The sequence below is a fragment of the Stegastes partitus genome, unplaced genomic scaffold (genome assembly GCF_000690725.1).
Source record: "Stegastes partitus isolate 25-593 unplaced genomic scaffold, Stegastes_partitus-1.0.2 Scaffold440, whole genome shotgun sequence".
Lineage (NCBI taxonomy): Eukaryota > Metazoa > Chordata > Actinopteri > Pomacentridae > Stegastes > Stegastes partitus.
The window spans coordinates 161,794-189,628 of record NW_007578171.1 but is presented as its reverse complement, the minus strand read 5'-3'; the positions used below and the strand labels follow the sequence as shown (position 1 = coordinate 189,628).

The window sequence follows — 27,835 nt, the reverse complement described above, 5'->3', positions numbered from 1 at the left end:
ATGGTGACAGTGACGCAGCTGTGTGTTAATGTTTCTTGTTTAATTCCATCCAAGAGTCACATTAACAAGTTATATCATAGCAGTCCTGAACAAATTCAAAGTAGCTTGCAGTAATGACTCTTCATCATCAAAATGCATTAATAAAATAAAACCTGTTCAGTATAGAAAAAGACAGGAGTAAAGCTACAGAAATAACAGTTCAGTTTCTTGGTCCGCGCACGGTGAGCCATCGGAAAGACAATATCGCTCTGTCAGAGTACACAAGTCTTTCGTCTTAGGCTCACTGCTGGACAAACTGTGGCAAGCAGGCAGCAGTAGCATAAATACAAGTTTCTCTTGCAGGTTTACATTTTTTCAGGTTGATACCAAGTAGAAAAAATGAGATTCGCCTCGAGTGAGGTATCTGAAGTAAAAGGTAAATGTAACAAGTGTGAAAAAAAAGGACCCAGTATTTGCATACAGCCCCAATGCAGAATTGTTCTGAATGTAAATACTGAATATATATATAGATATAGATATATATATCTATGTATATATAAGTATATATTTGACTTGCTGATGAAGTATTACGTCATCCTTTAGACCGTCTAATGAATTTGTCTGCTTAACACAAAACTGCATGAGGGGGTTACAGTGGCTCAATACATCTCATTCCACGTCAAGTCTTAAAATACATTTGTGTTTCAGTTGTAACAATCAGAATCCCAATCTATGTACAAAAACAACATGGTTTCCCTCAAACATACAGATTCAAATGTATACTCGGATCACGTCACTAAGGAGTACATTTAATCCATTTCATGGTGCAAACAGGTTGAAGTCATTCAAATCTTTACGCCGAAGTCCTGTAAGTTTACAAATTCATTTTCAAGCTACAAAATTTCCACAATCCTGAGACAAAGCAGAAAAGTAGGTCTAAAAAGTGTTTTAGAACCAAAATGTGGGGTGAGGGTTGTGAGCCCCAATTTCCTCTGTGCTCCAATTATTGTAGTATATATATATATGAACTAAAAAAAAACCCATTCTTGTTGGAAATTGAGCTACAATACTGTAACATACAAACGTAACATTCTTTAGAGCAAAGTGAAGTTTCCTTAAAATTATATATATATATATAAAAAAAAAGATAAAAGAATGATCAAAACAATCTAAAGTGCAAGCACAAATACATACATTTTTTAAAGGACAAAGTCGTAAGGGGACAATACTAAAAGGTTTTGATGTAACATATAAAATGTTAGTTTGTGTATGTGTGTGTGCTGTCTGGAGTGGTTGTGTGATCGGGCCCGTCATGTGGTGGCAGCCTCACCTCAGGGCCCGGCGCACTTTAACACGCACTCACACTTTGCTTAGTTCAACCTGCACACCTTTAAAAAAATAAAAGAAAATTGAAAAAGAAAAGGTTCAAAGACGGTAAAAAGCATAGATTTGAAACCTATGATTTCTTAGGAAAATGTCCACTGGAGATCAGCGCTTTGAGTAGCTTCTGATTGTGACAAGATTGTCTATACATTCTCTTTTTTTTCTTTTTAGCATAAAAACTATATAGATTCAAGGCTATTGGTTTCCATATGAAATCTGCATTTTGTTTCTAAGCAGTCAACTCAGCGATAATAGTAATAATATAACAATAAAACTTTACACTGTGTAGGAGGAATACAGCACAAAACAACTGCAGTATTATACAAAAGGAAAAAAATGTGGCTCATTTTTCACCATCAATACAATCTGCAGAGGAGAGAAGATCACAGATCTTTGTCATGGCAGTGAAAATAAAAATCATTCATATACGTATATCAAAAATTCACAAAATGTCCTGCATTTGGAATATTCAAAATACATATCAGAACTCTTCAAAAGCATACATCTTGAGAAGGCTTAAGAGATGTGAAATATTGCTTCACTGAAAGCCGTAATGGAGATACATGTACAGTATGCATGGTCATGAATAGGGTGGGAATGGGATCCATTTATAGCAAAAAAAAAAAAAAAAAAAAAGTCAAGTTGTAAAACCTTGTGTGATATCAGTAAACAAAAACTGAATGTCTAATGTGTGCCGTTATTCCCTTTAACTATTAGTTCTCCTTCAAATGACATGATGTAAAGCACGGTAGATTTTTGAGCAACACGATAACATTTCATTTTTGTAAGATTTACGTTGTTATGTGCGTGTTTCCGGAGAGCGAACAGCCAATCGATTGCTGGCAAATGATTGAAAGGAGCATCACTGTGTTAGTACCAGAAGTGCACAGGAACGTTTCTGTCAACACATCGAAAAGTGATTGTAACTTCAAATGAGGTTTCTTGAATTAAAATCAGACAAAAAAAAAAAAAAAAGAATTTGGACATATTACAACATGTCAAACTTTCTTTCCAATATTAACGTAACCGTATCCTAAAGCCAATCATTTAAAGCCCACTACTCACTACTGAGCACCTCCACTTTTTGCCAACTTTCAGATATAAACTTTTTTAAATTTTCATTAAAATCAAAGCACAGGGCAATCCCACCTCTGAATATTATGACCACAGGCTGCATGTCAGTGTCTTGAAAACTTAAAATCAAACCACATTCAGTGACAAATATGTTTGTGTCAATCAGATCACCATTTAAAAAATAAAAAATAAATAAAAAATCTCCAAAATCAGATACATGTAGGTGGGTATTTTTCAATTGTAGACTGGTCCCTCAAATGCGATTAGATGCAAAGGTGCTTGGATCCATTTAAAACATGCCTCGGTACATAAAAACATCACACATTTCCTTCATGCAGATCAGTAACAGCATGAAGGACAACTTTACAGGTGACTATGGGGCCAATCGTATCCTTGAACGTATCCTCGGACTGACGAATAAGATGCTGTGAAAGGGGGAAGTAGGAATGATTAAGAAGTTTTTAACAGTGTAATGCAGAAAGGGAAGTAGTATGACCTTGCCTTTAAAGTACCTAACAAAGCTCCCTAACTCAATGTGCTTTCAGTGGTCGCATACTGTGATTTTTCTTCCCTTAAAGCCATCACACCACTGACTCAAAAAGGACAATACAAACATGAGAGGTGACATTAAATCATCTGATGCATTTTTGGTCCACGTTGTGTAATTCGGGGGGAAGAAAAAAAAGGGAGAGAAATAAAGTCGATGAGGTAAGACTGGACAGAAGAGTACTGATGTAAGAAAAAGAGTTTACATGCACACAACCCATTGAGCGTCAAAAATGATGACATCATACGAGTTAAATTTTTCATTTTTGTCACTGAACCCTGAGCTAAATCAAATATATTGTCGTATATATACACACACACGCACGCACGCACACCCGCACACACACACACCCACACAACAGGCTCATAGCAGTTATGACCATCAACTTCCAGAGGCCTGAGTTAACCTCAAATGTAGCTACTGGAGCTAAATGCTCTATGTAGCAACACAGTCGTCACTGGTACCCTCAGGCCTTCCTTTACATAAATAATCCTCAGCTCTGCTCAAAATAACATGAGCCCATGCATTCTGCACTTTCAGTTCAAAAGGCAGCTACCATTAAAGAGAGGAAATGATTTAAAGTTACAAATAAAAGAGAACCGAACACTGATTTCACCAACAGTTAGTTCACTTCACTGTCCAGGGCTTGTTTTGTCTTGCTTCCCTTGTGTTAAAAACATGCACAGCACTATATTGGAAGGAAAAAAAAATAAAAAAATAAAAAAAAACATTTGCCCCAGAAATCCTAATAAGTGCTTGCCCTTCAAGTATTCAAGCATTGTATCTGAAACAGCCACTGTTTGGCATTTTGACGATTCTTGCTATGAAAAAAAAAAAAAAGGATTTATAACAAAATAAACTGTTAACAGGCTGAAAATAACTTCAGGAATTTCATGGACACAATACTAATAAAAAAAGGGTCAGGTAAACGTCTTCACTTTTGTAGCTGTGGTTACTGAAATGTAGTCCCTTCATACTCAAACAAGTTACGACTGAGTAACTGACTACGCTCTGCCTCTTACGCCCTCTCACCAGGAGAGGGGGTTTGCTTTCTCCTACTACAGTTAAACCTTTTCAGTTGTGTTTCTTAAGGAGTCCGTCTATTGTGCCGTCGGGGTCGCTGGGGCTGAAGTCGGGACAGATACCGTTAGCCGTTTTGCTGGTGGCAGTGCCTTGCGGGTCCAGAGGAGACAGGCCGGGCTGTGTTTGGTGACTGTGGCAGGGACCGCTGTGGAGGCCTGCGTTTTCTGTGTACAGGTAGTCCTCAGCAAAGTCCGGGTGCTGCTCCACAAAGCGTCTGAACTTGTCTGTGAAAAGACCACAGGAGGGAGACAAAAGCAACATTAAACAGAGGCTGCACTTTAAAATGAACTGGCCAGTCTGGCTAGTGGGAAAAGCCAGAAAGGAAGTCTTCCACTTTGATAAGCAAACAAAGTTCAAAACCCAAACTTCAAATTAGAACTATTTATGTCTCTTCTACTGGGTCTCTTACCAAACGTGATCTTCCCTGTGTCTTCAGCGTCGATGGCCGTAAATAGACGTGACACGCTGAGGTGAGTCACTCCTAAAGCCGTCTTCAGTGCAACTGCCAACTCCCTTTCTGTGATGGCACCATCCTCCTCTGCCTCAAACATCTGCAGAAGATAACATGAAAAACAACGCAGATATCATCTCTCTCGTCGTTTTGCTTTAGTGCACGCCACTCTGACAGGCTTTTCAGATTAGGAGCCGATGGTCAGGAGGTTCAGGAGCCCTAAGGTAACAGAACTTGTTCAACTCAAAAACATATAATGACTCATATTAAAGCCGTTTGAATTTCATGCATTCACAAAAAAAAAAAAAAAAAAAGATCGATTGCAATGATAAGGCCCTGACTGCACAATTCATCTAATATTCTGAATGCCGGATGTGTGCATGGAAATATATTATAAACGTAATAAGTATGCTGATGGAAAGAGACCCATTTCATTACTCTCCTTAGACTGAGACGACCTACAGTATGTGGCATTTTAAATGCAGTAAATGTCACGCTGATCCTAAGCAAGCACAGAAAACTCTATTCTGCCTGCTGGTAAGATAAGACAGAAACAGAACATACCTTGAAGGCCAATTTCATTGTTTCCAGAGTTTTGGCAGGTCTGCATACAACAGATAAGGCTATCACATATTCTCTAATATCCATGCTGTTATCTTCGTGCTGGAAAAACAAGAGAAAACAACCGAAGATGAGGACAGGAGCATGTGAGCACGACTACTACATTTCACAGAAGTACCTACGGGTGATTGTTGTTTAGGTCACAAACACATTGCAGCAATAAAATCTTTATTGCTTGTTTGGATAATATTACATCCCCGCATTGAAAAGCAAGGTGCTGCGATTAGTTTCAACACAGCCTCTGGTACACAACCCAGTTTAACAAAAGTCCTCCCTGCTTTTACCGTGCCCTAAACTACGGCAAATATTGCTTGTTACATATATATCACATCTAGTTGTGTGTTTAACTGTATTGTTGTATTGCAGTTCTATATTTGCAGTGCATACAATAATGTAGTGGGAGAGTCAACATGAAACATAAGACGCACAAAGGAGGAGGTAGCGGTTGCCAGTGCACAAAACTGCAGAGCAGTCGTGGCTGTGAGGGGAACGTCTGCAGTTTTTTTACCTCATCAAAAAGAGCAAACATGTCTCGCAGCATATCTGAAACTGGCACATCAAGGAAGTGAGCAAAGTCCTCCAAGCCCAGCTTCTGTCCTTCAAGCTTCCTGGCTCTGTTCCCAAACTCCTGCAAAACCTTCTCTGTGTTCTGGGGTTTTAGCCTGAGACAGCAAAGGAAAGAAAGCTTTGTTAATTCATAACATCACATGCGAATAAGGACATAGATCAACCCCATGATAAAGCAATAACAAGAGAGCAAAGACTGATTCTTTAATTTTTCAGACTGTGCAAGGCTGCTATCTGAACTGCTATGATGATTTCGTAAACTTTAAATTGTATTATAAGTGCTATCTTTTGTGTAATCCATTGACATTATTTTTCACTCTGTCAGTTTCCCATCATTCTCCATGTTCACTCTCTTTCCACTATCAGAGGTCGCTGCCAACTCTGGGAGGGAGGAGACGACTGCCCCTCCTCTCACACACATGGTGCTGCCAGTTGCTTCCTCTCACCTGCCAGAAAGGAGTTTCACTGGGAAGATCACACTACTTCCAGAGCCCATCCTAAGCAGGCACCTGACCAACCAGTGTGAGTCACGATTGCAGCGACCCTGCCTTCTGATACGTGAACACGACCGGTTGCGTTTGCTGGAACGGGCAACCGTACCCAAGATCCGCTGCCAGAAACTGAATCCCTGCCGAGTGCCGGCTGTGCTGGGTGAGTATTTTGCCCTGTCTCACCTTTGTGATCCTTACTTAGTTGTCTTTGATGAGTGCGATGCATTGGAAAGTTTGAGTGACTCACCCCAGTCTCCTGGCGAGCTTGGCAAACTCCAGCAGACAGGTGTCGACTGGCAGTCTCAGCTGGCCTTCTGCCATGGCCAGCTGGCAGTCTTCGAATGAATAGTCTGTGATGGGAACCCCCAGGGCTCTGAGCACAACACAAGAAGAGACAATGATGGACATCGGTGCGTGCAAATCAATACAAACTTTGCTTAAGGCTTATAGAGCCAACGTAGTAGCCGACGCAGCTGCTTTGATGTTGAGAACAATGTGCATAGTTATTTTGTCAATCCGCAGAACTCGAGTTTCTCATCTTAGACTCGAAGCGGTGAAGCAGAGAAGCAGAGAGCGTGGGCGTGTATGAGAACACAGGTAATAAGTATAGCCTGTATTACGTAGGCACCACATAAGAGCGAGGTTTGGGGAATAACAGTTCTCATTCATTTACACACAATTAATAAGCACACAAAGGAAACAACAGAGGAAATTTTAAAAAATCACAAAAGAGCACATTTTATATTATCTGGTTAACTCACAATGAAACTGCAAAAGAAGCTGAAGACAAAACTTTACCACATATATTTACTTTCATAACTTGTTAAACCTTTTTAAAAACAAAACAAGCTGCCTGGTAAACAGCAAAACCAGAGTTCCACTGACTTGCTACCGTGTCCCTATGTGAACAAAGTAGTTAACAGTCAACTAAGAGCTCTCTAACTGCTAAGATAGACAAAACTGAAGTAACGTACGTTTTCTTTATTTTTACCACAGTAAATGAAATATCAAGTAATAACCCTCAGTCAGTGACTTGCAATATAGCACATGATCGGAACATTTAACTTACTTAGCCATGACACGCCTCACATTGATGGCAAAGAGAGCAGGATTCTTTTTCTCCTCCTCTGAGGGTGTGTAGATAGGAAGGAACTGTGAAGAGACAGCAAATATTCAGTCAGCATAATCACAGGTGTCACAGGGAATTTTTGTCTTGTTCGTAAAAATTTTGAGATTTTTAGTTCACGTTTATAAAATGCATACAATTAAAATAAATAAACATGAGACTGTATGGTTAGGATAAACCTGGGCCTTACAGAGTAATATCTTCAATAAAGGAAGAACATAACAGGAGGACGGTGACTTTCACACATCACACATTTGATCATTTGAAATGCTGGCAGTACAACCGTGATCATGGAAATATAGGTCGTTATCCATAGTCATAATAATGCATGCAATATGGAGAGATGCTTTCACGCTTACCTCTATGACAAATTCATTGTGTAACTGGCAGAGTGTCAGCCACAAGATTTCAAATCTGGATCATAAGAAGACATCAATAAATAAATAAACAAATAAATACATACAGGCATACACAGTTTGAATTAGGGTTCAAGTAAATGAGGCAAATTACTTCACACTGATGACAAAATCCACTGTCTCGTAAAGAACAAGATACAGCTAAGTTCAATTTAGAAAATTCTGCATCCTATGGATACATATAGTATGTATAGTGATACTGCTATATAAATCACTACGGCGTGTCTGTATTTTTTTCCTATTTGTTAAAAACTGATAAAGATATACTGTTGAATAAAGAAGCAATATTTGGAAAAATAAATAAAATAAATAAATAAATAAATGAATCACACTGTCACAGCAGTAATGTGTGGTTGTGAGACAGAATCATTGTGGGCATTTTCCTTGTATCTAAGCCTATGTCAAGCTCATTTATTGATTTATTGTTAGACTTCCATCTAACGTATTTTCATTTCAGGCACATTATGTATCAATTCTAAATACTACATATGAATTGTGCACTTACGCTCCTGGCCCTTGCCACGTCCATGTGATTGTATCCTGTAAAAACACAAAAAAGCAGAAACATTGTGAGACATAGTGATATAAAAGTGAATTAAAATGTTTCAAGGATGCATTTTTAGACCAACTGTCGGTTTCCAGTGCAACATCTTGCACTAAACAAGGTTATTTGTGGATCTGATTGTTGTGCAAACCAGGTAAGGCAGGAAATCAGTTCCCATCTATCACTCAATTTGATTTTTCAAAACAAACAAACAAAAAGTGTTTATACATGTTTGGCAAGTTTTAAGCATTTCATTAATTTACGGTTTCTTAAACGAACAATTTATACTTTATTCTTTAAACGTTAATGTTAACATGGACATTTCTTACACCAGATTTCTGCAAAACATGTAACATACTAGACTGAAATGAAAACACTGTTACATACATGACATTGCGAGCAAATATGAATTCTTATGAAAGGTCGTTAAAAAAAAAAGCATTAAAACCACATTTCTTGTAACATTTGTTGTGTGTACAATTAACAACAACAATAAAGATAACTTATGAAATCTATCTTTTTACCAAACTCATGAGTATTTCTCAGTGTGGACCGATATATTTCAGGCTTCTCTTGTCCCATTTTGTAAATAGCTCATTGTAACTTCTTACAGACTGACAGCTACAAAGCCCAAAATAGTCAGCCTCGTGATTAATATTCAGTTTTTCCAGTTAATGTGGTTCTTTATTCCCACAACCTAAAGACTTCTGGAGCATCCATCAACTTTTGAAGGTTATAGACCTTCTTTTCTTCAGCTGTGTCCACGGGAGCTGCAGGTCACCATTTTCTAAGAGAGACTGTTAGCTTTGTCATCCTCATGCACCATTTCTGCTTTTAAATCATCTGATTTATGAAGAGCACAATAAATAATTCTTTATCATCAGTAGCCGTGGGAACAAACGCAAGCTGAGTGTTCAGAATGCGATACAGTCCTGGGGTGTACTGCTGAAAGAATACATTGAATTAATGTATTTACAAGTTGAATAAAGTGCATGTAAACAATTGGACTTCTGTTTCATACTTTAACACTCAACAAAGTGACCCGTCTGATTTCAACACATTCACCACACTATCAAGACTGGCACAGCAGCAGCAAAGCTTTGTAGCTACATATCTGATTTCTGCAACTGAAGTCAAACTGAATATCTGAACTCTGTCTCCCTCAGTAGAAGACGTCTTGCTGGATTTCTTCTGACACTGTCCTCTATTAAAGGTGGTTATCTACAGCCTCATTAATAATAAGCCTGAGCAATGCTTTGGATTCGCCTTCTGAATCATATCATGATTAGCCAGATTGCGGTCAGGCAATCAGAAGGTAGCTCTGCATGCTTGACTGGGTTCTTCTTACAGCCACACTTAAACTCTTTTTACTAAATCCGCCTCTTTGGCCTTCCATTAGGTGTCTGCTAAATCATTAGTCTGTCATCCCAGACATAATGTAAGGCAGACATGAGCTTAGTTGAGAGGGCAGATTTACATAGTTATCACAGCTTTATATAACTACTGCCCAGTTAGTCCAAAGCACGGTGTGAAGTGAAGTTGAATTATAAATTAAACAAAGACTAGTAAAAGATTTGATCAATAAACAAAGACACTCAAAGTCCCTGTGGTGGCCACAAGCCTTATATGCCCGACAGATTGTTGCATCTACATATGTTAAATACTTGATTAGATTATAAAGTCTTTAAACAGACTCTAGACCCACATGTCATCAGTGGACTGCTGAGCTACCAATCAACAAAGTGTTCATATTTGCATTTCAAACTTTAATTTCTGTCGACATGGCACCTGATAAGGTTTTTAACTTAGGCTGATTTTGATTTCCAAAGGTAGCAACACATTCAACTGTACAAATTCCCACATATGGAAAACCGTGCCTGTTCCTCAGGCTCTGATCAGTGATAGTCAAATTATGTGAGACACATCCTAACTGAATAGAAATCCGGTTTTCTGCTCCAGACCTCCAGAGGATTTTGGAAATGTGGCTGTGTCCAGTTTTCAGATACTAATCTACCCACTGAGATGGACTCTGGGAAGAAGCCAAGCAGGCTACAGAACATGCGTAGTATAGATACAGACTCACACAAAATGACATGACTAACACAGAATGTTAACATTTTAGCAGTGTGGGCCTTTCCTATAACTGAGTCTCTACCACAACTAAGTTTTGACTTCATACTCTGTGTAACATGCACCTCTCACATGTTGATTAGTTTGCATTGATATGTTTAGACTGTAGTAAGGGCAGTTTAACATGAGGTATCAGAAAATAAGGCAAGGACGGAAGATCAGAGGCTTCTACCTTCTAAAACAAATGTGGAGTGAGTATCGGAGAGTGTTTACGGGGATTAGTGGGCAGGTGTTGGGCCACTAATTAATCTCTCAGGAAACTGGTGTTTGAACAATCCCATTTCTAATTTGACACTCAATTAACCAGGAGAATAAAGAAAAAAAGAGATTTTTCAATTCTGTTTGATACTGCAGTGTCAAACAGGTATTATTTTACTGCTTAAAATAAAAAAAAATGTGAATGAGGATTATTCTAGAAATAACTGTGCCATCAATTTGAGTCACGAACATAAAAATAACAGACACAATCTTACCAGTTTGTTAGGGTAACGAATAACCACAGGCTGCACTGGTACAGCTGGGATGAAGGCCCCTACAAGAGCAAAGAAGAAAGAGGCAGAAGAATTATTTGTGATTTATCTGTGTAAATAATTCACTGGGCTGGAAAAAGCAACACTTGAATTAGATTAGTAGTAGCATATTAAAAACAACAACAACAAAAAAACACCTGCACTTAAGCTGCACTTTGACTTCACATCATAATTCAAAACTCACACATTACACATTTATTAAATGTGTAATTTCATTCAAATGACAAAGTCAAAATAAATTATTTGCTATAACATACAGACGGGTGACAAATTAAAGGAAAGTCCTCAGCCTTGACCCCTAGCATGTCAGGATCTGAAGGCTCTGTTAAGTGTTGTGGACGTGCACACAGACAACTGCAGGCACCGCAGACATGTAGCTGTTTTAATTAGTGCTTTACTTTCTAGTCCACTTTGAGTCCGCTTGGATACATGTGCATGTATTTCATGCAGGACCACTACTGCTCTCGCCAGCAGTTGCTGTATTGACCCAAATTTTTGAATTTTCCCTGCCTTTATCAAAAAAAAAACAAATGAAGGACTATCTTTTGGGACAATGGCGCTGTTTCCCTTCAGCAGAGTGCTGAAGACTTTATGTTGTTTTTTCTTTAATTTGTACCTCGTCTATATCACTGAATGCAATAAGTAAACAGCTGACACAACTTGAAAAGTAAAAAAAGAGAAGAAAGCTGAGAAAAACAATAGAAGTGGAGCTACCTGGCTTAAAGGTGATTAGGCAGGATCTATTGGTGCATGTTCCCTCTGGAAAAATCATGATCTGTAGGTAAGAAAAGGAAATGAGTCATCAGTAGCTCAGCATTTTGTTTTTTTACTGCAAGGCTCGGTTTTAGAGGTTAATACGTTTGTTGTGTGTTCGTTTTGAAAACAGAAACTGGAAGTAATGGTGAAAACAACTGATGCCATGAGACTTACTAGAGAGAGATTTTTTTTCAGAACAACTTTGCAGTACATCAAAGTTCACTGAAGATGTTTACTGATCAATTTGTTCACTTTGTTAGGCAAATGTCTGGTACAAAAATTCAAATGATGTTGGTTTATGTTACAAATCAGGTGCTGTTTTGCATGCATTATAGCTGCAACATAACTCTTTTGTTCCAACTACTAACCTGAGGCCACTCCCCTCCAGAATGGGCTCTGCGTTTGATCTCCTCCACAGTCTTCTTTCTGGAGTTCTGGTCTGATCGTGATACAAACACTGGCCTGATGAACTTAATCAAAGCTAGAAGGAAAAGGCAAAGAGAGAATGGAGAAAATATAAAATGAATACACAAACAGGTGCCTCACAATAAATATTTGCGTCACTGCAGAAAGTATCATGATTGTAAAGCAATCACAAATTCAGCAGCACTTCACAGGCTAGGAAAGACTTGACCAGGGAACGATCAAAACACCTCTTTAAATCAACCACCGCTCTAATAGAGTCCTTAAACAAAGTACTTAATGCCAAATCACTCTAGCAAAGTGGCACAGTGGTGAATAGTGGAAGAATGCAGCTGTACTGAAAGACTCATAACTGTATGTTTAAAACCCTGCAATCTGAATAAACAACAGAAACTAAATGCCAAACAGAATACAGCCATGTGTATTGATCAGGTTCAATTTAAAAAGAGGAAATCAACACATTATGAAAAATGTAAAGGGCGTATAAAAAGTTCACAAGATTGTGATATGTTTCTTGCAAACCATCAGTTTTATTTTTAACACAATGACTATGAAAAGCAGCAAACCAGACCTGATCATGTGTAAGGATGGTATTTTTAAGATTTCAGCGGTGCTACTACTTTTACCGATGCTGCTTATCTGTCAGCTACTTTAACGGCATTCTTATTGGGTTGTTTTTGTTTGTTTTCGTTTTTAAAAAAACAAAAAAAACAAAGTAAGAAAAGAATAAAGATGAATTAATTTTCTCATACGTACTGTAATTAAATTCAAATCCATGTAGACATTAATGTTGAGTTGGTGGCATGATCAAAGCATTGTGTCACAGGTTTTACTTACAAAATAAAACATTATGCATTGTGTTTCATTAAACTGTCCAGCATCATATCAGAATTAAAAGCTCCACCTTGAACAGATATCAGGTAAACGTCAGCACATTTTGCAGATGAAACCTCTTTCCCTTTTCACTTCCGAGTATGAAACGAATGCAATAGTTTAGTGAAGAAAACAGTTGAAGTACTTCTTCTTCCACTGATACCATCATTCAGTTAGAGAAAAAATAAAGTAAGACAGTTTGTCTGCAGCCCTAAAATCACTAAATCCTGCTGCTCTGAAAGAGAAACTGATATTCTGATTGACAGATCAGATGAAGCTGTGAATTTCAGAGTGAATTCATAACCACAGACAGCTAAACAAACAATACTTACTTTTAATCATTAACCCATGTTTATATAGTTAAGTTAACTCTGTGTTCGGGCTGCGAGCAAACACAACGTAGGTGGTTAGTGAGGGACGAACTAGGAGCTCAGCAGTGCGTTTCTTCGTCAGTACGTGATGAACTTTTACTGAATGTTTCAACAGATTGAACATGTTTCTGCTCCGAAACTGAAACAACTTGTTACTTTTGAGGGAACTAACGTTTTTTGCAACAACTGTAGAGAACTAACTCATACTTTTGGACATTCGTCACTTTTTTGTGCTTCACAGAGCTGCAGGTGAGTGACAGAGCTGCCCCACAAACCAGGAGTTGTGTCCGTCGAAGCTACAGCCTCTGACAGACAGGATTTAGGATTTGGAAAGCAGAAGTGCATCATAGACACATACACATCAGAAACACGTTTTATGGTGATGAGACAGAATTTGCAACACAACAATTTTCTTGCTTTCTAAAGTACCGTTTACATCTGAGCTTATCGATCCTTCGGGGCTCATTTAGTACCAGGGCTAGGTACATCTGTAATCATATATAGAACAAGGTCATCTCAACAGTTTCTTCTGTTCTAACACATGGCTGTGTGTCAAACAGTGTGTTCCTTGATGCTGCCTGCATGAGTCAGATGATTCTCACATGCTGACCGCAAATACAAGAAAGTCTGGCTTCCCTGTCTGATCACAAGCTAGGAATAAGGTAGTTCAGATACAACACACACTATCCAGTCAGGGTTTTGAAGGCTAGTGTGGTGATTCAAGTATTTCCAAATGACAGAGCAAAATGTAGATTGTAAGATACAAGTGGAGTCCAGATCTGTTGGCTATAAGTTGTTGATTAGTTAATCTGCATTTGAGACTGAAATCAAAATCTTTACATGGTGTCACTACAAAAAAAGCTGAAGCACCAACACACTAAATCAACTAAATCAATTCAACAACATTGTGAGAAGCTTTTTTTCTTTTTTTTTAGCAAGATTGTTTTTGACATGAAGCAACATCCTGGCCATCCTGGAATTGAACCTGGGCCTCACTGCTGACAGCATTTGCACCCATGGTGAATGGTAGCTTAGCTTTTTCTGTATCTAAATGTAGCTGTACTGAGCATATCGTAATGACATGACTGTACCATGTACTTGTTTTACAATCATGTGTAAGGAGAGTCATGTGGAAAGAGTTTCAACCGATAGACGTTAATACAGTGGTAGCGCAGCTCATTGCAATAAATGTCTTTTTGAATATTTTGACTGAGGATTTGTGCACATTTGACGTACAAACAATACAACAACCTGACAAAAAAGTTTCTCACTACAGTGGAACCACAACCGTCAATTTAACTTCCCATAGTGTAGCCATTTGTTTCTTGATTGTGTCACATCAAGACAATGTCATGCAGCAACCGAACTGAGAGCAATGCAATGGAAACAAAGTTGGTACATAATGTCGCTACTATTTGGTAACTGTTAAGCATAGCACACATGAAAAGGGAACTGTGACTAGACAAAGCGTGGGTTAAAGATTATTTTAGGAGCTTTGTAGATGGCAAAAGCACTTTCTTGTGCATGCCATCTTTATTAACACACAGGAAAAATCGTGTCCAAAACAATGAGACAGAGAGTCAGAAAGAAAAAAGTTTTAGAGAACGAGGTGAACATGAGATGAACAAAAGAGGAGGATGAGGCCACGAGAAGAAGAATTGACTCCAACTGTGAGCTGTCTGCTGACAGGAAGGGATTAGGGCTCTAGCTCGTACCCTGAGAGACGCTCTGCACACGTCACTGTGGCTGATCAGGTCTTAATGCCTATTCTGGATTCCACTTGCTTGGCCATGCATTGGTGCCTGGGGTTAGGGTGAGCCAAGACCAATAAGGCTTCACAAGTTTAATATCACAGTAGTGGGCCTTTTTTTTAATTTTATTTTTTCTAAACATTTTAGGGCAGCCCAATACAGAGAGGAAGCAGAATAATATTATACAATAAAATTAATCCTGAAATTATGAGAAACATTTGCTATTTATACTTTATTATTCATACCAAAAAACACAATCTCAGCTTTGACACTGACAATTTGCTACTTACAGACATGCTCAAATATCTAAATTTCAATCCTGCAATACAACAAGTAAGGCTGCTTTAACTTGGCCCTGATTCCTTGAGCCTGGAGGTAACAATGCGGCTAATTACTGACTTAGTAGGCAGAGCAGGAGGAGGAGAAAGTAAGGCTAAAATAACACAGACCTTCGCTCTATACCCTGCTGTCAAGGACATACGAATCAATGCCTAAAGTGGCAATTAGAGAGGTGAATGAACTTGCAAGCTAGTTAATAGGATCTGCTGTACCACTAGTGTGAGTATTGACTGCAACAGAGCAAGACCTACCTGACCTCTGCATGGGGTTTTAGGTTGTCCATAGACAAAGAACTCCAGACAGCTAACTGAATGTCCCTCCTGCATGGTGAGATCCCTTGCTGGCAGTGAATAAAATTAAAACAATAGCTAAAGGGGTATTGAGGGAGGTGTACGTCAGAAGTCTCCTGATTTCTTATAAAGCTGGAAGGAAGTGAGTCAGACATTCAAGTTCAAACGAAAAACACAGAGATCGGAAGATTAAAGTAGATTTTCAGTCTTCTTGATGTCCACCTTACTATATATTTAACAATTTCTTATATAGGTTTAAAAATTAGGCTGATGGGAAAGTTGTCAAATTTACGATTTTTATTGGCAAATGTGGCTGATAGACTAACCTGTAATCTTTAGTTTCTACTAGGTCCATAACAAGCAGCCTTTTCCTGAGGCAAAGATGTCCTCAGGCATTATTAGGATTGGGTAATAAACCCAGGGCTTAAATTATTAAAAACCAGAGTATTGAGAAGATCTGACGTTATCAGCTCTGCTCTTGGAACCAGAGAAATTAAGAAAATAGATTTTCTATCTATCACTTCTACATGACCGTCATCGTGCACATTTTATCTCACCAACTCCGTTTCTAATTCATCTTGGACGCATTTTCGGAGAAAAGTGCAGTTTTCGACTGCCGAGCTCGTAGTTCATCTCTTATAGCCCCCAGTGTTAGCAGCCTGGAGCCCACACACGGAGTTAACAAAATTATACGAATGGGGTTCATGCTTAAAAGTAATCTTTAGCCAGCAGATTTCTTTTTTTTTTTTTTTAGCTATGGGTGTGTTATTAAATTCAATCTGAAATGGTCAGAGCATCATCTGTACCGTAACAGTTTCAGAGTGCTAAGAGCAGGGACAAGTATACTTATTTAGGGGCTACAGGCAAACTCTACCTTTACACCCTTTTTGACTAAATGTAGGTACTGGCAGTAGAACAATTACTCACTTGGTTCTTCAGTAAAACTCAAAATAACTGCACAGTAAAAATACTGTTTTAAAAAAAAAAAAAAAGCATCCCTTTGAATTTTTACTTAAAAAAAAAAGTACATTGAAAAGAGAGAAAACATGCAGAGTTTGCAAAGCAACTGATGTACCTTTGAAATACCAGACTGTCTTGGTCTCCTCAAGTCGTGTATGACTTTTGTGAGACTAAAAATGTCGTAAGTATAGTGAAACAACACTACACACTAAAAATTCATATACGAGGTGTGTCAGGAAAGTTCCAGGACTGGTGTTACAAAAGATATATTTCAAATCCAAACTACAAGTTTTCCCCTTCGAAGTAATCCCCCTGGAGTCTCACACACTTCCCCAGCCTTCTCTGCCACGCCGCCATGCACTCCTGGAAGGATTCTTCCAGGATCCTCCGCAGCTCCGTCATCACAGCCATCTTGATGTCGTCCACATCTTCAAAATGGGTCCCCTTGATGAACCCCTTGAGCTTGGGGAAGAGGAAAAAATCCCACGGAGCCAGGTGGGGTGAGTAGGGAGGTTGCTCCAGCACGGTGATGTTCTTCTCAGCCAGGAACTGTGGGATGCTCAGGGCATTGTGAGCAGGTGTGTTGTCATGGTGAAGCAGCCACGACTTGTCCTGCCACAACTCTCGCTTCTTCTCACGCACTGAACGAAGGAAAAGCTGCAGGACCTCTTTATAGACGTGCTGGTTGATCATCTGAAGGGGAAAACTCATAGTTTGGGTTTGAAATATATCTTTTGTGACACCAGTCCTGGAACCTGGAACCTTTCTGACACACCACACATTTCTTGATTCCACTACAGCAAGGCAAGTGTATTGCTGTTTCCTGGTATACCTTTGCTGTGAACATTAGCCAAGCTGTATTTAACTTCAATTCACACACACACACAAAAAAACCAATAAAAATTCTGCAAACCAGATAGGATGTTCCCCTGTTTTCTGCAAAATTAAAGAAACTTTCCCCCACATGTGGCTAAAACTTGAGTAACAACTGTGCCTAAGCATATAGATTCAGGACGCTGACATAAAGAAAGATTTCCTTTATTTTCAGATAGGATACCTTAGATCACGCATTTACGGTTTCGATCCCAGATCTTAACAATGACAGTTTAATATGGTTTTTACTTACTGCCCCAGAGAGGTAGATCCTTGCTCTCAGCCTTCATGACAATTGAGGACATTGTCATCGTGACTGGGATGGCATCGAAGTAAGAAGAGTGGGGTGCCAGGGTGAGGATGGGTGCTTCTGCAGGCAATGCCCTTTGCCCCTTCACAGTCATCCAATGGAAACCTCCCGCAAACCACATGACCCGCATGATGATTCTCAGAATTATGTCCACCAGTCTGGAAACAACAATATGCATATGTCAGGGGCACTTCTCAAAACACTGCATACTTTGCTATCATTAATCCTCAACATCCACAACACTGGACAACATGACTGATGTATAGACGCATATGTCCAATGACAAAAATCACAAAGGACACGCAAGATTAAGGTTAGGCAGGGTAATGTCATAAGTTACAGTAAAAACTAAACAGGGTAAGTATCACCATGAAATAACACCAACACCCTGTAAGGCTCTGTGTGTGTGACCAATCTGTCTCACCCCGCCTTGCCTAGCCTGTGGGAAGGTCCTGTTTTATCTCACAACTTCATTCAAAAACATGACTGGCCTCTCTCTAATGAAGAGACTGGAAAGGATTGGAATTTTTCTAACTCTGAGCAGAAGCATCAAGAAACAAAATATTGGATCAACAGTCCCTCTATTGAATATGACAACATTAAAATTAACAGGTAGCACTGCAACTGAAATGAACTCTGTGTGGGTTGCATCAACTAGACACAGAAAATAGGTAACTTGAACTATTCTGGTTCATATTAACAGCTTGGTTGCTAGTCACTTTGTCTTTTTCTGCCTTTTCTTGTCTCTTTTCTTTCCTATCCTATCCGACCTTTACTCAAAATCATCCATTTATTTCTTTTTAGTATTCTCTTACCAAGCTCCTCCCGTGTTTCAAGTGAAAGCCTTGTATACACCTCAGTCTCCTGGAAAAAAAAAATCTGACATTTTTCACCTTGATGTTCATCAACCTTTCAGCTTGTATTTTAAGTCTCTCTCCTTTTTTTTTTTTAAACTAGAGAGCAGACTTTTGAGACAAATGTTTAAGACAAAGAGAACTATTTCTGCTTTAGAAGTTTCTAAGTATGACCTTACCATCAAAAGAAAAACTTAAATCTTTTTCTATCACATTGACAAAGAAACACTCCACCAGAAGAAACACCGCCGGAGGTGAGTGATGATATAGTCAGCTGGCGTAACAAGCAAGGAGTCAAGCTGGCAAAGATTGCAACGCCTATTTTTTCTGTCTTGTTCATCTGAACTCCCACAATAACGACCTTCACCTGAACATGATATATTCTTGACCATGGGAGTGAGTCCATCCCATTGGCCTGTTTGTTTTTATTGCCCTGGGCGTTGACTATTTGGAAACCATAATCTGTTTAAGTTTCAAATATGCCTTTCCTAATGGAAAAGGACAACTGAAAAGAAAAGAAAAGAAAAGAAAAACTGCCAACATAAGAATTATCTCAAGGTCAAGACAATTGCTGATCTGGTCATTTTATGCTGTTAATTGTTTTATGTTTAACTGTAGGAAGACTTGTCAAAGTAACTGGTATGAGACAGCACTGTAGGCTACTTACATGTGTGACATAATTTAATGTTGGCATATAGCGCATTCCCGCTTCAAGCTTTGGGAAAGTATTAAGGCATAAACAACAAAAACATCTTCCAAGCCTCCTGTAAATGTGACATGTTAGCAATTTCAGTTCCTTTGTCACAATTGCAGTGATACAGCCACTTGCAGAAGACAACAGACAGTTACTGGAAACAGCTTGTCACAATGATAAAGTTAAAAAGAAAATCCCACGATCATAGTGTTGCTGTTTGGAAACTGGCACTGAAGTTGCATTTTGAGGAATCTGATTTTCTAGTCATCCTGTAGGCAGTTTTGCTGATTGTATGAGTAATTGTCCACATCATTCACCCACTGCAGCATGTCAAGTTCAAACATGAGCCTCTCTAAGAAGAATGTCTTCATATTACTGAGTGTGATACAGCGGTACAAGGCACCCACCTTCTCCAGAGGCACTGGGGTTCGACGGTGGTCTCGGAGCGCCCTACTGAGGCAAGGAAGGCAAAAGGCCAGGCCAGCAGCATCATGAATGCAGCTATGAGTAGACGGATGGGGAATAGTGTGACTGTCATTAATGCAATCTGTAAGAGATTGAAGAAAAGACAAAAAGAACAAAGTTAAAGAACCACATGAAACTCAGTGTGTGTTTTTATCAGTCATCTTGGTATAGTTGGTCTGAGTGTGACTTAAGGTTATGCAGCATTTCCTCCACAATGTATTAGTTGTGGCTGACCACAAACACACTTTTGTGATCATGATAACACCCCGAGTACAACAGAACACGCGTCTTGAAGCTGTGTTGTTTCTTAATCTGTTTATCTTTATTAGATTTATGAGCAAATGATGCATTACAGCTGTCACTGACTAACTAAACTTGCTTCTCTGTAAATGCATTGCATTGTTAAATCTTTGAAGTCAGAAATGTTTAAATGTACCAAATGTTTACTCTGTAGAAACTGGGCTTGGCACTTTTTTGTCAAAAACTGATTTTATTACATTTTCAACACAAAGCACAAAAACAGGAAAACATCAGAAAACAATGATGATTTGATCCTGTGAATAGCAAGGAACTATTAGCAATTGGTGTGAAGAAAAAAAAAGAGAACAATGTATGCAATATAAACTTCCAGCATGTCACAAAACGGAGCTTTTGTATAAAGGCTAGAATGTCTGCAGCATGGTCTCTGAACACATTTGCCAACAGCAGTTTCAGCAATACAAAACCCAAACAATCCCGCAGGAAGACTTCAGTACAAGACAATATAAAAGAGTTCAAGTGCACAACGTCTCTAAAGTTACACGTATGATAACTTCTTCATTCTTCACGGCTCTGATAAACCTGACACCTCTCTGCATGGATCCAGGGGTGACTGTTGACTTATCGCTCCCTGATAGCAGGCCTTATCTTGTCTCAATATTTGTCTTGATAGCAACCACTGAGGTCTTTCTGGATTATCTTATCAGGGGAAAGTACTTGTCTAACACTATAGTCACTTTAAATAAGGCAATTTAAAATACTGACAAGCAACTAGACAGAACTAATTTTGGAGTCTTTTGTATGGCAGTCAGTTTAAAAGCAACACATTTTTCACTTGTTCTTTTTTTCTTTCCCCCAAACATAACGCTGCTCTGAGCAATAACAAGTCTTTGGCATGAGTTTAGGGAGCTAAACAAAATGCCACATTAGTTGATTAATCACTGACACTCCACCCCAGTTTCTTTTTTTCCTTGCATACGCCCCCAAACGGTTTATTTTCCCAAGATTCTCATAGGATACATGGAATAATTATGCATTCCCACCACACATTGCTCTCTTCTTACACAAATGTGACAGTTCTACAAGGACAAAAGATGTTTTGTTTTTTTTTCGAACCAGTATATATTTTTTTCTGCTAAAGTAAAAGGGGGCATGCCAGGAATATTTTAGACCCTCCATATAATGCAGTTGTTAAAATATTCATTCAGATTCAAAGCATTAAAAGGCATGGATGCCACTCAGAGTTAAAAGGCAATGCTACAAAAGTGAGCAGGTTATTTAGCTTTAGTTGGAGTGAATTGGGCCATTGTACTGAACATCAACTTTAAATTAATGCAGCAGGCTCATCACAGTCTCCAAAGTCAAAGGGGAATCTTAACATATATGTGGACAGATGCAACTTGGGAATTACTCTATGGCTGCTAATGTAGGGCCTCTTTTGTAACAACACTGTAAATAATGTAAATTGAGTTAAATCTACTTGGCATCAAAACCACAGGCGAGTTGAATACAGTAGAACTCAACATTAGAAGTGTAGCTAGCAGAGATATGCTTAACAGAAAGCAAACTGGCAGTTACAGTCAGTCGCGAGCCGCAAGTTACTGATCTGCTTCCTCAACGCCGACAGAGAAAGCCATTCGTATGTGAATATAAATCAGCAACAATGGCAGTTTCACACCAACCACAAACTAGACTTCAGGTACATTCAACTCTGAATGCACTGTCAAACCAAGAAGAATTTATTAGCAACTGCTTTCCACAACCGGTAACCCACCACGTAGTTGGTCAGGTCTTCTTTAACTGTGTGAACATATCTGTAGGTGTATGCAGTGTTTTTTTTTTTTAATGACACAAAACTGAACTCTGTCACAAAATAATGTGGGTTTTCAGGTTTCATTGACCTTTCTCAACTAAATCTTTCCTAAAAGAGAAAGCTGTGAACTTTTGAACTGGAACTTGTTTTATTGGTAAGTGTGTCTGAGTTTGCAGATTTTAAACTGTTTATGTTTCACACTTACAAGCCTGAACAATGTCTTTCTTTTGGGCTTTTAAGGATGGTGAGAAGCTTCTTTCTTTAATAAAGTTGCTTTGACTAGCATATAGACAAATAGGAAATTCCCCAAAGCACCTGTACACCGTCTTGATTTTATATGTACTTCACATCTCACACTGAAATTGTGCAAGTACACTAACAGGGAAGAAGCTAAACTGTTCATCCAGCCACTTAAAAAGAGGGAATCAATAATATTAAACTGATTTACTTATTAATCAATGTCAGTTACTCAACTATAACTAAAAATAGGGTTTAAAAAAAAAAGGTCTGGGTTAGTGTGGGTATGTTATTTCAAATAATAAAATACAATAGTAATACATCTATGAGTTTGAAAGGCTTATCAGAGCTCTACAAAATGAGCATTTTGTTCAGATAAGAGACTGAAATTTAAAGCGTGATTACTGTTTATGCAAACCTGTGCAACCGACTCTTGGTGCTGATAGTCACTGCTGAGAATCACCCAGTAAAAGCTGTGTTCCTGTCATGTAAATACATTAAAGAAACAACTTGTAGTTCCAAATCGGGACCTTCTGGATTTGTTTCAAGTAGCTTTTGTCAAACAGGTTGTGCAAAAGACTACAGCTATTTATTGTGTAAATACTAATACATATTTTATCAGCATTTAATATCTTGTATCTTGTCATGTATACAGTATATAATATTTCTTACTAATGTATTCTTCCTGGACAATAACTTAACTATCTCTCTTTTTTACAATTGTAGCTACCAACCGTGGACACAAATTAGGACGCAAATCAAGACTGACTTCTTAATCTACATGTCTAAGTTTTTGTTCTGCATAATTCTCAGCGCAGTAAGCAAGAATATCCAAATTTTAATACTGGTTTCTCGTTGGATAAAATGCTAAAATCCCTACTGAGTAAAAGCCAAAAGGTTTTCCAGACTCCATACATTGTGCTTCCAATCAAGCATAACATATTTCTGTTTTTGTTCTTTGTCCCAAGTCCATCTCTTAAAATGCTCCAGTGAGTTTCTACTCACGTTTTCCACTGTATCCTATACATACTGTATTTTTAATGTTGAAAAAACAAACATGTATTAATGGTATTTCTTTGAAAAAGAACCTTGCCCTGAGGCTGTGCTGTAGTTTTTGCATCTGTTCATCATTAGAGGCTGTACAGGAGTCTCTCTGCCGTACCCTCCAATTCTACAAGGTTACTAAGCTAAGCTACAAGCTAGTAGCTACAAGATCATCAACTGCAGAAGTGAAGGAAAATCAAAATGGGCCAGACAAGTTTATAGTGGCGACCCTAAAGGCTTCACTTTAACCACACCCTTAGGGTTCAATGGCCGTAATTTACACTGGCTATTGACACTATACTTGGGAGCTATTGAACCATTTCAACCCGGGGTCTTAACCTGACCAAATGGCACCTTCAAACGCTGTCTGATGAATATGTATGGCATCTCTTGTGAGGAAAACTTCAGATGCATCACTTTTGATGCCAACACACAGAAACACTGATCTATATACTGTGGGAATAAGCTGATTGATTCAATGCTGCTTTGGCAACATCAAAACAGATTTGGCTCTTTGTTAGATTTATCGATACATCGCACAGAAATGCAGATTAGACTTGTCAAAGCTGAGCTGCTAACTAACATTAGCAGCCTGCCCTCTGACACCCAACTGAAGCTATTTTAGGTCTGCAATGTAGGCAGAAGCACCTAAATCTGGAACAAAAAACACTGCGATACGTTGCCATATTAGGAATCTGCCAATCAACGCTGCAATCAATTAGCTAGCTCATCAAGGTAAAAAAGCTGCATGAGCGGGATTGAAGTGTCAGGCTACTGAATTATGTTACAGCCTACTAATGAGTAGCTGCAAGCCTTCGCAGTTGAGCCAAGATTTATAGGAAGCACATGAAATCTTGTTATTTCGATTGTATGGTCTACTATGGAGAATTGTGCACAATGAAGAACATGTACCTGACTCGATACAAACATATTTTTAAAATTTTGCTACAGTGTATTGGCAGTGCATGTCTTCAGCCTGTACTTATAAGCAACAGCTCAATTGTCTAACACCAAACATGGCCTGAGATAATCCAGAAAAACCTCATCTGCTCCTCTTTCAATCTGTTACCCCTCTGAGTGGGGGGATTTAGATGGTTTCACAAATAAATTATAGCCAGACACAATTACATTTCTTATCAAAATACAATTTTGACACCATCTTGTCCATTAGTGGCAAACCAATGCAACAGAAACAAATATTTCCATACACGGGTTTCATTACAGTGACTGCGACATTACACCTAAAACAAATTCTGTTGTTTCATTAGTTTGTTGAGCAGTCAGCCGGTAGACAGAACTATCACTTTTTTTTTTGTCTCTAGTCTTTGGTTTTTATGTTCAGGTTGTGTCTTCCTCATGCTGCTGTGGATGTGAAAGCCAGATCAGAGCAACGTGGTAAAAACATTTGACCTCAGTGACAACAGAAATAGAAAATTCTTGACCCACTTTGGCTTGGAAATTTCATGTATGTAAGAAACCAGTTTCAAGTACCCAACCTCTCCTATTTGTTATTTCTACTTTTTTTTTTTTTTCCTTTTAAGTGTTTCAAATGGCTTGACAGCTAAATTCACAGGAAAAACTTTAATGCACACATGCAATCAGAAAGCAGTATAAAAAACTTGGATTTAGTGACTGGTTTAATTAAATAAGCAGAGTTTGCTACTACATTAACAGCTTCCTTGAATTAATCACACTACGCGCGAAAAAAAACCCAGAAATATTCTGTTCACTCACATCCACCTGACATTCTAACTTATCCTTTCAGTATCTGTGAAACGAGCCAAGAGGAAAGAGGTTAACCTCCCTGGTAACTATTCTTACGTGTAATAAGATACTCTTCCACACCTGCTACGGCAGAGCAGCACCATTCATAAAACTGTGGGTTTCTCACTAGGCTGAACTTTGTGACTTGAAATACCTCACAGCTGTGTCCCAGTCCACACGATTCACTCATATTATACCGCATGCTCTGTGTACTACTCTCAATTAATACACAAGAAATGTGCAAGCTGAGCTGTGTATTCATTTATCTTTAAATTTATTTATTTATTACTGTATTTATCATAAAGCTGTGTATGATGAGAGTCCACCGATACTTAGAATGCATCTGTATGTTCAACTATGGCTCTCAAACATTAGGATGCATTCACTCAATGTCCTGATTAATGCAAACTCATGGCTGAAAACGAACACACACACACCCACAGTTCTCCGACTATTGAAGCTATTTTGAGAGATCATATGAGGTGAACTACAAAGGGCCCACATGTGCCACTAAATTAATAGGCAGTCCCAGTTTTAAAGAACAAGATAATCCAGTACTCAAAGGTATACATGGTGAGTAGTGAAGGTTTCCATCACCTGTGTGTAGTGCAACATGTTGCAATACTTGCAGAAAAGACACAATCCTACCTGTCACACCGGTTTAATATAAAATCACATTTTATATTAACGCTGCATCTGAGCCATGCCTGTGCAAGCTGCATCCCAATGACACCCTTCCATAGTTTTGAGCAATGAAACTGAAAGTAGAAAACCTGCAAGCTTGAAGTAGCCTGCAATTAACACCTTTTGCACAGAAGCCTGAAAGCTCTAAATCTGATTAGACGGATAGCTGGGATGCATATCTACTTTGAGCTGGAAAAAAATGAGAACTTTAATCATGTGCCAACTTTGAGGACTGGGGGAAAAGACATTTCAGATGCAGATTGGGGAGGATAAAAAAAAAAAAGTCAATTTCCCATCAGTCTTCTGCAGCTTTCACATCCACACGTGTTGGTTGAGTGGTAGCACCGTGATAACCAACAAAGACAGAGGGATGCCAGGCAAGCTTAAAAAAACGGCACCCTGTTTAGAACCAATGGCATGTGCAATTGAATAAACTCAACATGAAATCTTGGTTAATGCTACTCCCGGGAAAAAAAAAAATTCTCGTTTCTAATAGCCATGGTAACGGTTAAGGAGCAACAAGCTAGGCCCCTCCTGGACAGGCGGCCATGCTCAAATAACTGTATTTCATTTCTGAGGCTTGTTAGCGGATTGCTGAATGAGGCAGGCGGCTTGAACACGTTATACTTTAAACACACGCTGCTGCAGCTAATTGAAAATGTATATTCTAAAGCCTCCCGTCCCTTTACAGGAGCAATAGAGCGACGCTTGAGCTAACAGAACAGCAGAGAGAAAGCAACATGTATGTAGCTAAGGTTAGCCGGCTAGCTAACACTAGCTCAGCTGACTGCATGCAATCAGGGAGTTCAATGTTGGTGACAGCAGAGCCGCTGTATAGCACCAAAGTGAACAGAAACAACTAAAGCAGCATGTTGGCGTATCCGTACAAGAGCAAGTTCAATAATTCCCCCCACAAACATACCTTTGCCTTCTCCAGAGGGCTGAATTTCAAGACGTGCACAAAAGGGTTTCTGACCGGAGGAGCTTGGTCCATCTTCTTCCCGTCTCCCTCCATCGCACACTGTCTGTTACTGGGCAACCTCATTCTTACAAGTCACGCTGGTCGAGGCTTTAATATGTTCAACAACAAGAAAAAAAAAAACTGATTCCGCCTGTAAAAGGAAAAAGCTCTTCACGCAAGACGCAGTTTCCCCCTTCTCAGTCTTGGCTAATTGAGGTGGCAGTGCGGGGCTATTAGCGTTATCTTCCTCTCCTGGACAGCATGGAGGGATAATAGTTAGCTCAAGGATTAGCCGGGGATATCTCAAGTCGCCGATATCTGTCCGCCTACAGTGCGCAGGACACCTTCCTCCACACCGTCTTCCCCAACCGGAGCAGTCCGCTAGCTAACGGAGCTAACGGAGCCACGATTCCTCTCCTCCGCCACGGCGCATGCGCACGACCATCTTTCTTGTCCATATCCATGCATTGTCCCTCGCACGATGCGATGCTGCCTTCAAAACGACCCCAAACGTCGTAATTTCACATTTTAGCGTAAATTTGCAATACTTTTCTATCATTGGCCGAGCCGAGACATGGGGGAAATATAGCAATTGTACACAGAAGAGCCCTACAATAAACATGTGAATATTTAAATATTTTGACACCATCAATAAAGTGAAGTGAATCAAAACTACCCAAATTATTTTAATCTAAGCCTTAAATTAGCATTTGCTGTTTTGTGTTGCATTAAGCAGATGTTGTTAACAACATGCACAAAAAAAATCTTGAGTGCTAAACTGTAAAATTGTGAATTTCGGTCATATTAAACTTAAATGGAAAATAGAACATAGGCCTAATAGCATATATAATTCAACAATGCATTTTAATCTAGAATATTTTAAGTTGTATTCCCAATAAATACTCAGCAATGTTAACAAACATTTTAGTGTTCGTTTGAACTGCCCCACATTGTAGCACATAATAATGAGAGAAGTCATGCAAGGACATATTTCATCCATGCAACAATGAAAGATGGAATAGGATTTTTTTTTTTTTTTTGGAATATATCTAATGCATGTAGCTAACCGTGTTTCCGTCACTCATTTCTGAGATCTGACAGCAAGAAAAGAAGCTGTTGGTACAAACTGTGATCTAACCACAAATTAATGTCACAAGTTCAGTGTGTGTGTGT

At 38.9% G+C, this 27,835-nt stretch overlaps 1 protein-coding gene across 1 annotated transcript; it reads right to left on the bottom strand.

The window, feature by feature from the left end:
* Positions 1-19: 19 nt before the first annotated feature.
* Positions 20-27,065, bottom strand: LOC103360438 (lysophosphatidylcholine acyltransferase 1). The gene is made up of 14 exons (XM_008286187.1): positions 26,624-27,065; positions 19,844-19,983; positions 17,832-18,046; positions 12,067-12,179; positions 11,657-11,717; positions 10,886-10,944; positions 8,244-8,278; positions 7,682-7,736; positions 7,266-7,348; positions 6,444-6,569; positions 5,647-5,800; positions 5,082-5,180; positions 4,476-4,617; positions 20-4,290 (listed from the first exon to the last, which is right to left on the bottom strand). The coding sequence occupies exons 1-14, from the start codon at positions 26,744-26,746 to the stop codon at positions 4,058-4,060; spliced, it is 1,638 nt and encodes a 545-aa protein (XP_008284409.1). The 5' UTR covers positions 26,747-27,065; the 3' UTR covers positions 20-4,057.
* Between the last annotated feature and the right edge of the window lie 770 nt (positions 27,066-27,835).